Source organism: Osmerus eperlanus, chromosome 7, assembly GCF_963692335.1.
Source record: "Osmerus eperlanus chromosome 7, fOsmEpe2.1, whole genome shotgun sequence".
Lineage (NCBI taxonomy): Eukaryota > Metazoa > Chordata > Actinopteri > Osmeriformes > Osmeridae > Osmerus > Osmerus eperlanus.
The window spans coordinates 19,140,541-19,155,251 of NC_085024.1; the positions used below are offsets into that span (position 1 = coordinate 19,140,541).

General features: G+C 41.7%; 1 protein-coding gene across 1 annotated transcript in view; it reads right to left on the minus strand.

Moving 5' to 3' along the window:
• grik3 (glutamate ionotropic receptor kainate type subunit 3) overlaps positions 1 to 14,711 on the minus strand; it is a 60,766-nt gene that overhangs the window by 5,009 nt on the left and 41,046 nt on the right. The window contains exons 9-12 of the mRNA XM_062465597.1: positions 12,360 to 12,473; positions 9,602 to 9,805; positions 4,725 to 4,948; positions 2,365 to 2,483 (exon numbers count right to left, since the gene is read on the minus strand). Of these exons, the coding sequence (XP_062321581.1) occupies positions 2,365 to 2,483; positions 4,725 to 4,948; positions 9,602 to 9,805; positions 12,360 to 12,473 (661 nt within the window). The remainder of the gene's footprint in view (positions 1 to 2,364; positions 2,484 to 4,724; positions 4,949 to 9,601; positions 9,806 to 12,359; positions 12,474 to 14,711) is intronic.

Consider the following 14,711-nt stretch of genomic DNA (forward strand, 5'->3'; position numbering starts at 1 on the left):
GAAGTATGAATGTCTTTTCAGGGCAGAGGATAATGATGCAATCCCAGTGAACAAAACACCACATCCATCTCACTGACTGCAGTACTGCTACAGCTGGTTGGGTTAGATGTTGACATCAAATATAGTGGAAACATTTTGACAGTACATAAAAATATGAAATATGTTTGTAACATATCAATGTTTCAAATACACGTCATGGTGAGGCTTTGAATGTGCTACATTAGAAAAATGTGTATGCTAAACATTTCATTTGGACTTGTTAACGTACAGTTAGATTGAATACTAAACTACTTGTTTTCTACAAGGTTTTGTCAAACCTATCCATTACTTTTATACAACTACTGATTGTAAAAACAATTTAGTTTGCAATAATTCAACATTAAGACCGTAAATGGACTGCCTATAGAACTTGCTGTTTTTAAAGCAAGATAACTGCTAAATGACATTCAGACGAATTAGTTCACCATCCTTGAAGTGATCAAATCTCTGCTCGTATAAGCCTATTTATTCCGGATAACCTTTTTCTATGTTACTGGCTCCCCTTTGTCCATGGATTTACGTCAAACTCACTGGCAAATAACATTTTGGGTTGGACCAAGTCATCAACACAGACCACAGTATTAGCTGCATCTGTTTCTATCGTTAACCGGAAGAGCTCATGTGAAACACTTTAAAAGTCACTTTCGTGAAGTTTGAATACTATAAAGACCTTCTCAAAAACAGTTTGACAAATAGCATTCACAATCTGTCAGTGTAATAGAAAATAGAGCACAAACTTTGTAAGTACTGAGGAGTCTAACCTTTTTTTTGTATCCCACACTACAGTATTGCCATGATAGCACCTATGCCTAGTGCAAAGCAATATTGCTGAAAAGATATGACATATGTTTGTTGTGAGAGCCTACAAGGGCCTTTGGCGAAGCCATCGTGAAACACAAAAGGTGTGTGTTTTTGCACCTCTTAATTATTCGTGTCGTGTATGACACCTTACTCCCACTGACAATATGACATATTTTCCACACTTCATTGCTCTTATCCCAAATCTAGCCATTTGCATTTAAAGCATGTCAAGTGAAATGGCTTCCTCCTCAGTCGCTGTCAGCATCTTTGACAGTGGAGCATAGGCTGTCTGTTGATATGCCACAGACAAACTGCATCCCAATATAAATATTTGGACCATATTTGTTTCAGGACAGCAAGCATACAGTAGGTTGTACTTTGTTATGACAGACTCCGTAGACAAGCTGAATGCACAGCCCCTGGATGAATGCACTCTGTTAGCCCACCAAGCTGAAGGTGTGACATTCAAACTAGTTTAATAATTATCTCACATTAGACAGATATACAGTACTGGAGAAACATTTTCTAATGAGAAGCTGATGATATTTAATTGAGGGATGTGCTAACATCTTCTGTAGAAATGAGCATCAATGCTGTTAAAACTGTATAATGAACCAACTTGCTCATTTAGAAAAAAATCGTACTCGCTCCTGCATGGTGTGCTGCTGTTAAGATTCTCAGCCTGGGTTTGCTGTGGCAAATTGGCAATGCTGCCGTGCAGTTTTCGGGAGAGCTTTTTGTGCTTAATGAATTGCAGAGCTTGTGAGCTATCCTTACGGGCAGAGATCCACTGTGGAGTCTCACTAAGCCTCCATGATCTATCTTGTTACACTGAGGATAAATTGTGTTTTCCCTCCCCAACTGACATTGCTGTATCTTGAAATAGTATTGGGGTATCAATGTTACATATCTTAGAGGATTTAAGGGCACCGCACAATTATCTTTTTTTCCTGTACTGTCCTGAAATCTACACCAAAATTATACAAACAGTAATATTTTCACACAAACACTTATGTTATCATAGAAGCATTGAGTGACATCGTAAAAATGACATTTGGAGAGTGAACGATTTAGATCGACCACAATAGGTCCTTGATGTAAACCTAAATCGTTGTAAACGTCAGCCTCACTTAAGCGAGCCCCGACAGCTGGCATTTGTTAGACATCTTCAACTTATCCTTTTGTCTCAACGCGCAAACTGCTCTTGAAGGGGGCCAGCGACTGCATTACGGGGGAAACAAACGCTGACATTTTTTCTTCCTAGCCTGGCAGTCTCTGACAGGTGTCTGACACCTACTTGCCTCACCATTCCTGTTTCTGAGAGCAGCAGGAAGGTGACAACAGCTTGCTTTTGTCATGTAAGACTGAGCTACAGTTGTTCTTGACAGGCAAGTGTCTCACAAAACAGTCTCCGAATGGGAATCAGGACTGCTTGTCAGTTAAAGAGGTAGAGCGAAAGGAGGGAATGGGTGAGTCGGGTGGGTTGTTTTTGAACAGGTGAGGGAGGGTTGATGCCACTGTTACCTTGCTGCATCAGGGAGCCCACACCGAACCAGAAGCTGTTCAAGAGGGTGAAATTGTTCTCCACAACATCCGATCCTGGGTTACAAGGATGGGCATCATACCATTCGTAAGGACTGAATCTGGAAAGAGAGAAAAGGGATTGTATCAGAAAACAAAACTCCAACCTGGGTAACCCAGACAGAAGGACGTGCATGAAACAGTTAGCAGCCAAATAACCCAACATAGCTGTTAGTTTTGCGTAGAAAATTAACTATGTACATTTTATAGTTACAGTTCATTGTTATAGTCCTTATACCGATGTGAACTGCCTCCATCTGCACAACGTTGGATACAATTTGAACAGTAGACATTACAGTATATGGCAGGAAGCAAGGTCCTTTGCATAACATGGTGCTTGAACAAGTGACAACCTTTCATCCGTCTGCTTGCTTGTTTACGGGGGAATTTGACAACACATTTGTCCGTTGTTTTGACAGAAAAAAATGCACCTTTGACAAAGGTTGTCTGTATTCAGATTCTAAGTTTCAAAGACAGTTAAGGTTTATAAGTGTCCTTAGTTCTCTACTCTTCTCAGCACTCAAAGGTAGCTAACATGATACAAAAATACTGCTGTTACGATGATAAGTATTAAAATGTCATCTGTGTAAAAAAAGATGGCATAAGATTGTGAGATGGCGTTAAATGTTGGCTGATCCAGATACCTCTGCCATTTATTGTAAAAAACTGCTCACCATAAATCCTTTAACATAGATGAAACAGTCATGTTCAAAGGTAGATGGAGGGATAAAACATGCTAAATGTCAGTGCTTTTCCCTCCTGAAATTAATTTTGAAAATGTTTTTCCAAAAGATTCAGCTGATTATTCAAATTTAGGCTGTCTGTTTTGCTGTTAGGAGAAGAAGAATTTGTAGGTCTTCTGAATCAAGATATCATCTCCTTAAAATATTATGCCATTAGCTATTTCCTTTTCATAAAATATGTCCAATCCATAGCAGAGGTGGCTCTAGTGTATTTTCTAACAGAGAAAACAGAAGAGAATAGACCTCTAAAGTTACCTTTGAAAATGTGCAAGGCCGTGTTAATACATTTGTGAAACTACATTATGTGTATTGTAGACTACTACAATATCAGTTGAAAAGATTAAATTCATATTCATAAGATACTTACTGCATCATTCAGACATACTATTCACAAAGATGTAAAGATGATTTAAAACACGTCAACCATCTCTAAACCATCTATAATGAGATTAAAAACCTCCTTCCTGTCTGCTTCTGACTTAGCACCAAGACCAACAGTGTGCTAACTCCCAGAAAATTGAAAGTTGGCCAGTGTGTTGGTCATTGAGGAGATAAGGAAAATGGGATAGGTGTGACTCCATTACACACTAGCTGGAGTGGAAGCTCTTATCCACATTGTTATGGTATAAAAGTCTTCAACTTCAGCATCCAGAGGCCCGTTTTTATCTTTAACATTTCTAATGTATAATTTACAGGTCCTGAGCAGTTTATTAAAGCAGGGCTTAGAGGGATTTCTACCTCAACCCCCCTTCAGCCCCCACCCCCCAGTAGCATATTTAAGGTAATCCCAGGTTTTAAATGGAACTATGAAATGCCTGTGAGGCAATAATTCATACTTACAGCATGTTTGGCAATGATTAAACCTTCCTTTTACTTGCCATGTTCCTTCAATGTTGCCATTGTGTTCTGTAGAAATATCCTCCTACTTCAAACTACACATGCTCTATGATGCATCCTTCTGGCTCACGGCTTCTCAGCTGGCTAGGCTGGCCTCCAAAAAATGAGACATCAGTCTGAGATGGTTTTGAACACTTATACAACGGTGCTTCAAAACGTTCTGTGTGTTTTGAAGACAAAGAGGAAAGGGTTGACGAGTGCAGCTGCAGGCTCTCAAACCTAGAGCCCTTTTAAAGCCTACTTTTGTGGAACTTCCTCAAGCACCACTTTACATGTAGAGAACCAGGATATGGAGACAATGGCCGCCAAAGGCGAGAAGGAAGACTGCGAGTGACACTTCTGGGTCTTTTCTGTTTTATGTCACACATGTATGCTTGATGATATCATCTGAGCACAGAAAAGTCAGCCCTTTTCAGCGAATCACCTAAGATTATTGCAATACAAGATGATTTTATACGTAACTGAAAGGTTGAGGATTGTGTGTGATTGTGGAAACATTTGGATCTGTCATGTCATATGGCCGTTGTATGCAGTATGTCACCCTGGTACCAATACTCAACTTCCACCACCTGAACAAGGGCTTACAGTGGAGCTAAACCCTAGCTTTTCCCTGATTCAAGTTCACCGCCCCAGTTCACTGACAAAGAAATGCAAACGACTTACCTGGCGATGACGAAGAGGACACAGCTGACCCCCAGGTATGCCAGAAGGATGTACACCCAGATGTCGGGGGTCATGGGGTTAAGGAACGAGAAGAAACCATTGTTGGTGACGTTGGGCTTGCGATATAGGATGCTGATGCCCATACTCAAGAAAGGCTTGGAAAAGTCCACCACTTTCTCACGCATGTAGGTGATCGTCAGAGGTGCCACGGACAAGTCTGCTCTCTAGAAGAAAACAGAAACAAGACAGTTCTAGCGATTATTACATTTTCTGTGACCTACTATATCTGATAAAAATGTGTATAATGTTATCATATAATCCCAATCAAATCAGTGAGAAGTTTAGTAGAACTTTAACCCCTTCTTGTTTTGAGGGTAGTTACTTCTGAGATTGCACAAGTAACCCTGTCTTATTTTCCCTTACTGATTTCTTTCATAAGAAAAAAATCTATGCCATGAATAAAAAAAGGCATGTTCACAGCTACAAAGACAGGGGCTTCTTATCCCACACTTTTGGTGTCTCTGAAGCTTCTGAGTAACCTTAATATAGCCCTCTTAAGTGCCCTACGAGGCAGTGACATGGCAGGGTTTGGCGGTAAAGTTGCAGTCCCCGATTATGTGCGTCTGGCAGCATATTCAGAAGGTCACTACTGGCGGCTCCCACACCTCCCCCGCTCCAGGGCTAGACAGGAGGTTAATGAAACCAGCTGCTTGGTTCACACTTGGATAGCTCCTTCCTCGAAAAATGACGCAAACTCACAATTAGGGTGAAGACCTTCCCTTCTTGAAAAGCAGAGGTATTTGCTCATACAGCATCACCGATGTTGGCCAGTTAGTAGGGACCTACGTTTTTCTGAAGGCATTGTATGACACACTTTGCTGTGAAGCTTAAAAGACTCAGAGTGGTCAGGCTGGCTGATTACGTCAACATAATCCTCACGGCCAACTAGATATATGGAATTACCAATATTGTGTTTTTCTCGATAAAACACCCTGAAAATGCTTTCTTGACCTGATTCTTCAGCAGATTTTGCAGTCACTATGTCGCGGCACATGGGTAACATAAGAGGTGACCATTGCCAGTATCTCCTGCTCAGATAATCCTGCCCTTCCAACAGTGGTCCATTAGTCTGATAGGATCCCCAGTGCTACATAGTGGTCTAGTTACCCAGCAGCCTAACCTGTGTGGTACTACCTGCCACTGCGGTCGACACTGCAGTCACCAAACACACAACGGGCCTCCGAGGAGAGCGTAAGAAAGAGAAAGGGGGAGCCAATCGTTCCTACAGCGCTATCCACTGTGTCCTCGTTAAGTATTTACATTTACAACACATATGGCTCGCTCTATTCTCTGTTACCCCACTGCCTCTCCTCCGAGCAAGCTGCCACTCAATTGGAAGATCAAGCAGCGGGAGATCCCAGACATCCTCATGGTGGGCTAATGTACATGCCGCACGGCCATTTTCTGTTCAGACACATATGCTGGTCACACCCCTACTAACCTGATAGTGCCCTGCTGTGTTGCCAAACGGCTTGATGTTATCTGGGTGCACAGATGGTGAGCTTACAGCTGATCCACCTCCACTCTGAATTGCCTCACCTGATATGACATCCTCTAGGATTCATACAATTATTCCTAGATCAGTCTGGCCCGCGGAGGTGGACCAGCTATTACGTTCGGCCCATTTCAATCTCTTGACATTTATGTGATTTACATGAGTTTGATTGTTCACTCGTGTGGCTGTTTAGAATAATGACTGGATAGTAGAGTACATCTGCTTCACATGGTTTCCGTGTATTTCTCAATCATCGAACTAGATGCATGATACAAAATAAGATGCATTAAACGTGATACAATTACTAGATAGTTACAGGCTTTACGTTATAAGTATTGTAATATTGCTAGTAACACCTACTTGCACCTCACTCTACTGTAGGTGTTCTAGTACTACAGTATCCAACAGTATACAATCCTGTACTATAATCTACAGTAGTCTCAGCTGTACACCCTCTAGACAGGATCTGCTCGAGACTATCAGATGTTGGGCAACAGGAAATTGAGACAGGAATGGTAAACGGAGACTGCGACTTCATGTCGTATGCATTATGAGGCCTATCAGAGATCAGAGCACCTTAATGTCTGCCTGAAAGAAAGCTGTACTAGAGGACCTGCCTGTCAAATTGACATGCCCCGTCACATTTTACTCTCAGTAACTGAGAGCTCCTTCGGCACTGATGTAAAACCACTCAGGTCTGCAACCCTCAGATAGAGACACCAAGCACACGCGTGCTCCTCAGACTACAAATAAAGCAGCTTTTCATTACAATATCTTGCCGAAGGTTCAAATCCAGTGCACTTTCTCTCTCTGCGGACAATAAGTGTGGCTTGCCGTAACCTTCCACGTGTATCTGTTGAAGAGGAGATTAATTGCCATGACAGCAACAAATGATGTGTTAAGCCCGCTATTAATACTGGCATCACTGCATGATTAATGGGATCATCTATTGTGACTAAATCAAGTTTAACAAGGCCTGTTGCATCATTTAGCGACTGCCTACAATGCCCTTTGGCTTTGTAGTGGGCTTTGTGGATATGCAGAGGAAAATAAAGGGCGTTATGCTACATGGCACTAAAGCCTTCGCATTTAATTAACCACACCATGAGCTCCACATGCTCATTCAAGAGTTCTTCATTTACAGACAATGGCTAGCCACCACCACACACACACTCCTAGAACACACGTGCATGCATGCCAACTCTCCATACAGATATACAATGGCAGACTTGTCGACAGTTCAGCAGTTTCACCCACATTGATCACAGCCACAAAATACACACAACACCATTCCACCGTGTGCATGATTTTTATTCGCTCAAAAAAAGAAATTGGAGAGAGAAAAATTATGAATTATATCTGAAACCTCTCACTCCCACACACATTAACATGCAAACATATTGGACGCTAACAAACATGTTTGCGCTCACACATACATCTTTGTTTCTGTCATTCCGTATTTCGTTCTTTGTTTGACGTGGACTCAGTGACCTACAAAGATGAATGAAGGGGTATAACTGCTTTTAATAAACCCACACGAGTCCTGCACAGTTAAATAGATGTGCTGGGCCAAAGGCTTTTTGTAATTCAGTAATGAAACTATGATTTATGTGACCATGTGGGTTGACAAGACGAATGTATGGGCTAGTGATTTAACACCACTTTATCAGCTAACAACAACTATGACTGCTTGTTTTTGCTTGTGGTCTTCCTTAGAACCCATTGAGCTAGGTAATCTTTTGACAGAAGTTGTAGCTAGTAAACTGTCTGGCAGTGTTGTAAAGTAACATGGTCACCCGCGTAGCAATGAGGAAGTAATCACATAATTTGTAGGGGGTTGATAACAAGCTGTCATGGAAATTAAATTTGAGCGATAAACAACTTTGATGGTGCTCATTTGTTTTGTCCTTCAGCACTGAAAACACGACAAAGTGACTAAACTCCCCGTACAATAGCAACTGATGCATAGATATCCTGGTATATGCGATGGGCAGGAAAACAAACCCAAACTTGGGATCCCTCCTTTAGAGATAAAGCTGTTGTTGATTTACTCATATGGAAAGCCATCCTGGCTCCTCGTGGTAAATCCCCAGGTCAGTTCTCTCACGCTTTCCCTAAAGTTTACATTTCAGGTCTGCTGACTCAAGATCGGCTTATCTATATAGACAGGAGGGAGAAGAGCACTGAGCCACATAATAGAGCTGGCTAAGGATCCACAAAGCAGTGGTGATGCAGCCTTGGGCCAACGGATAAGGAGCCAAGCCATAATATAGACTGTTAACCCCTTTTGAGGTGTTGAAATCAATGGTTGTGCAAAACAAACCTTACCTTTTGTCTATAGACACATAACAGAAAAGCAATGTAGGCGGTACAGACACCATAAGATTTGGAGTTTCTCCCCCTAAAAACACATATACAGTACCACAAAGAGGTTAAAAGTAAAGCGCAAAACACTGGACTGGAAAGAAGTGTTTTAAAACTTCCATCCTACCGTTTGATCCTAGTTTATGTAGTTTTTCTTCATATTACATCCCTGTCTTCTATGGGTAATTTGCAAGACGATGCTTTCATTTACATTTGCATGCAGATTTTGACACAGAACTGAGAGATGCTCTATGTTTTTTCTCGGTTATCAAGGAGGCCTCAGTGTCTGTTTCCAGAATCTTCTGCCCTAATCCATTTGTTCTCCTCAAGGTTACCTCTATCAGGTCTGATCTCACACAAAAGCTTAGGGAAAGATAAAGTGCTTCGGAGATAGTCCACCTTTCCCAACCCTTTCAGTACCTAACAATTGACTCTCCCCATATATGACCCCCTCCTCTAAATGCCACTTAAGCTATTACAACTTTTCATCCGAGCAAAGCGTTGACTCACAAGGGCCAAGGACACTTTTCAAGGGAAATGGGAGGGACACTTTACAAATGCCAGCAGGACACTCTTCTCAGGAGACATGAAGCCTGCCTCATAGCCTTTGATGCTCTGGTGCTAAAATGAAGTTGTAGAGTATTCCAAATTCCAATAAAGTGGCTTTTTTCCCTCTGAGGAAAAAGTTATTAATCCATGTTGCTATTTCGATACTTATGGAACTCTGTTGCACTTCAGGAGACACATTTCCAATATCAACGTTGACAGTCATGATATACTGTAGCTAATACTGTAGTTTTAGTGTTTTTGTTTACAATACCATATAAGGAAAAACAATAATACACACCATTTAATACAGTGTGATATTAACACCAAACAACAGTTGAACCTACTACATGTAGGTCACGAACAACGGTTCTGCCTAACAGTCAGTTCCAACACCGGCGATCTCACTCACATGTTCCATCAGTTCCCTGATCATGCCGTTCCACTGGCCCTTTTCATCCTGGGAACCGTACTTTCCGTCGGGCACCAGGCGGATCTCGTAGGTGAAGCCCAGGATGTTGGCCAGCTCCTTCAGCAAGTCGATGCAGAATCCCTCAAAGCGGTCGTTGCCCACCAGCGCCCTGTCAGACTTCTTAAGCATGACGTATGGTTCTTCCTGCGCACACACAAAACATCAAATGGCCACCGGTGCCGAGGTCAGCATTTTCATTTCGTTCTCTGCACGAGCACCTAATTGAAGCAAAGTGATCAGAACTGATAAGTCGCTGTTGCCCTTAACAGGGAGTGACAAGGGTTCCGAAATGTAATGCCTGGCAATGCAGAACGTTTAAATATGGAAGAGTGCTGAAGTTTCCCCCCCCCCCTCCACATACATGAACAGGATTTTTGCAGGATGATGTACGATATGCATGCACCATTTAGACTGGGAAATGTACGCCACTAAATTAAATGTGCGTCTGCTATCGTGCACATTACAGGTGAGTGTTTAAAGTGGTGCATCGGTTTTCACACACACACATATTTCCAACCGGCAGATCTGTTCCTTACATGCTGCCCTGGGCAGTCACTCTGAGTGCAGGTTGATGTTCTTTATGGCCTGGTAGCTGTCAGTCTTTACTGCCCTGTAATATTCTCCCTGGCTGCTCATAATTTTGGTCGTATAAAAGCTTGATTAGGAACAGAATGCCGCAATGAAACGGAGCATATCTGTTATGTTGTCTTCATCTCTCATTGGTCTCGGTATCTTCGGGAATGGCCTACGTTGACAGTGACTAAGAGGCTTAACTAGACACAAGCTTGATGTTTTCCTCTTCATGGCATCTGTCTTGATTTGTCAGCCAGATATTCCTTTGTACCCTACTGTGCATCACAAAACACAGAGACCTACCAATTTATGGGCTATTAACCAGTGTATAGCATCCAATGGGCAGACTCACAATTCATAAACTCAGTTCATAAGCAAAGTAATTGATTCTCTAGTGAAGGTCACCTCTGTTTTGTATTCCCGACACCTACTATTTGCCTGACACAATGCCATCAGACAGCTTCGAACGAAGATCTGAAAATAACCAGTCATAACTGCATTTCTCACTCTCCCAGAAACCCCATGTCAACCCGTGTGAGGACGTAGCTGGGCTTGCTTTATGGCGGCCAAGAATAAGGTATTAAGTTTAATAGCGCAAGGCTGAAATGCTGAAATCTTTTTCTATGTATTTTTCTTCCTGTGCTATTGCCTTGATGCTGGAGCCTCAGAGGGGTGTAAGAATAAACAAACATTTAAAAAATATTTGCTCCGGTATCTTACTCTGTCACTACGTGTTCAAGTCACAATGCCATCTCAGCGATGGCAAGATGAACTTCTTTAATTGCTTGCCATTCTTATTTGTTGCCAGTTGTCCATAACAAATCTAGTCTTAAGTCATAACCAATGCATACTTGATAACAATGTGTACAGATAGGAAACTTGTCCAATTAACTTGATCAAAAAATATTTATGCTAAAGGAAAAAAGAGTAATTACCATCTGTTCTTACACTCTACTTTTTTTTTTAATTCTCTGAGGTTTGGACACAAATCAAAGAGTTAAAACCATCTCGCCACACTTGCTCGCAGCATGGGCGTAGATAAGAGAGAGAGGATGGTGCTGGGCCTGGGTCTGCACAGAGACAGCAAAAGGCACTGGAGTGCAAAACAATTAATGTGAGAGAGAAACACATTTCATTATTTTTAATCTCTTCTCCAAAAACGAAATGTTATCTCTATAAAAGTGTCAGACATCTTCTTTATGCATCGATGAGATCAGTTTGATGCAATGCCATTAAGCTCTGTGAAAATACAGAGGGGTTGTATTCGAGTCGGAGCTGTCTTAAAATATGCGGTGCTTTAAAGAAGAGTTCACGTCCCAATTTCTAGGAGATTCTGCGTGCGCTCTCCAGTCGCATGCAGTTTCACTGAACAATTCATCATTCATCAGTGTGCAGGTGAACCATTCTGTGTGTGGACCACAACTGCTCATGACTTAACAATTATCCATGTTTGGAGGGCGTTGAAAAACACCACCTGTTTCACAGTTCCAATTCTTCTTTTTGTGATGGAAGTTGTTAGGGCCTGTGGTTGGCATCAGAAAGGCACTGATTATATATCCCTTCTAGACCTCACTGGGTCCTAATTACAGCCTGGTGGTCCTATCCAGCCTTAATGACTGTGTTTATCATTGTTGATAACTTGTGCGTCTGTCCAGAATAGGCCTAAAGGGGATGTTCATTGTCAGTGCGTCCATGATTGTTCCACAAAAATCCTGATACAACCTTCCAGTGACAAGCTTAAATATAGACAATAGAAAATGATGTGGAGATGGGGGGGGGGTGTTCTGTTTATAACACATAAGAGATACAGATCTTCTAAAATTCCAAAGTATATTTACTCTTTTTAATGGATATCCCAAATCTCTATTCAGACTGAGTAGCAGGGGTTATCAGTCACTTAAAAATGATGTTTGTGAGCAAACATGAATGACGGTGTTTGCCTCCAGGATTTCAGGATCAACGGGACTTTTTCAGTATTATATAAAGTATAATATAACCAGTCGCTGCTGATGAATACATCTGGGTAGATATAGAGAGAGTTGGAGCGAGAGAAAGAGGGAAAGAGAGTAGGAGAGAGAGAGAGTCAAGTGTCTTTCATGTGCAGGGTGATCTCAGGCTCGCCTACCAGGATGGTGGTGATGACTAGAGAGCGGTTGGCCAGCGAGTCTGTGATGTTCATCCCTTTCCGCTTGGGCACCTCTGTGATGTTGAGACCTCCGGACGCACTCCACTTCCCCACCTGCGGAAGATGAAAAGCATGTAGCTAAGTGTTCCATTCCCCCGTGGTGGCTCCTGACCTCTCGGGCTACCCACAAACCATTGCTCCTGCATTAGCGTCCATTGGGAGGCCCCCCTGGCAGCATTAGCTGATTGGTTGGGAGACCTCACTGCCACAAGGTCAGATGGATAACAATATGAGAATATGGTCGGACCGGAAGGTTTTCTAAAGGAAGTGAGCATGAAGGGCAATTTTAGCAAATTAAATAAACACACAATGCAGAGCTATGTTGACATTTTAATGGATATGCCTTACAAACATTCTTGACTTGAGTGAACTTTGACTGACTTTGACTGACCTCTTTTGCGTTCTGCAGATTAGATTTGCTACGCATTTATATATACGCTAATAGTGTTTCCAATGGGAGCCAATGATTGGTAATTTCTCTTGGTTTGTCATTTTTTTAGTACAATAAAACTCAAATCGGTTTGTAGATTAAAACGATGTTGTGTTCTTTAGCAACTTTCCCTTATCAAACGATTGTATCTGTATCAAACTAAAACCTGAATCTGTCACCTGTCACATTCACCATTGGCCTTGTTCTAAAAATACCAGTACCTTATGAATATCATATCTTATGAATGTTGAAATCAAAAGAGGAGCACAGCCTCTGTTCCTCTCCCACACTTCAACAGTCACAACTTTCACTCAAAACTGAAGCTGCACTCATGGCAGACACAAAAGGAAATTGATGCAGTTTTGTGAATGCAAGGAAACAAATGATGTATTCAATTATTAGTGCAACTTGTGTAGTGTCTTGGGTGTGGGTGTGCATGTGTGTCCACAGTAAGAAGGCACTGTAAAGAAAGAAATGACAGTGGCCTAAGAAAGCTCAATTTTGTGAACAATGGTGTTGATTTAGACTCCATATTAATCTCCACAAAGAAACCTCTCCTTTCTGGGGTTTAAAGTCATTAAAAAATCTGAGCTGTAAAAATAGCAAGTTAGATAAACATCCTTGGGTGATTATCATGTGGTTATTTTAGGTCTGGGATCTTTGCAGTTTTGTGCCCTTGGATTATAGCAAAACACAAATGGCTACAATTAATTTTGAAAAAAACACAGCATGGGGTTTCAACAAGGGAATGAAAGGCAGAATTATACTAGGAGAAGTTGTGCCGTGGAGTAATCTGGCTAAGATAAGACCAGAAATCTGAACAAATTGGGAGTTGAGAATAAGAGGAGCCTTCGGGCTAAAAGCTTCTCCCTATTGTAGAGAGACACTCTGGAACATTATCACAAGTAGTCTTGTGGCTGTCGGTAACAATTGACTTCTCCATCTTGAGCTCTCCACCAAACTTCCCTTATCCATTCTACTCTCCCTCTTTCTCTCCCTCCCTCTTTCTCTCCCTCCCTCCCTCCCTCCCACCCCATCTCTCTTTTACCTTCATAACTACCAAAGTGGTATTTAATATTCATAGGAGCCAGCAGTAAAAGAAGGATCCTTTCAAAGTCACACAAACCCACCACAACTGGCATTAATAACACCTGATAATATTCTCCTGCCAGATGCAGGGGATCATATGTACCATTATGAAAAGTGTTTTGATTCCATCTTGCGTGACACAGGCAAAGAGGCTTCCAGAAGAGGGGAGCATTGAAAAAAGAAGACGCATAAATGTCCTCCACTTTGCGCGCCCGACAATTCCTTCTAAGTGCACTCTTTTCACTCAGTTCTTTAAACATGATTAGCCATCTGAGAAATTCAAGTTATTTACATTTAAAACTACAAGGGTGTGTGTTTGGCGTTTTGCTTTCTCTCTCTCGTTTCTTATTAATATTAATGTCAAGGGAATTTGACACTGAGGAAACCCCTTGTAATTCCGGTACAAGCTCAAACTTGTAGGCTAATATTCAATTAGACTGGATTAGTCTAAACCTCCCTATCTGTACGTGCTATAACGGTTAAAGCCGATTCCACGGATATAGGGAAAAGGAATCCTATGAATCCATTACAAACTGCTGAAAATGCAACATGGATGAGGAAGGCGGAGCTTGCAAGGCACCACAAACACATATGAATATGATTTTTTTTATTCCTCCATGACAAACACTAGAATAAGGGTTCAGCCCATAGGCATTCCTGCTGTCCAATATGATACATTAAGTTCCACATTTGCAACTCAGCAACACCATTTCAGTTTGTATCTTTTGAAGTGAGACATATACCTCATTAGCACCTAAGAGCATTGTGGGGCA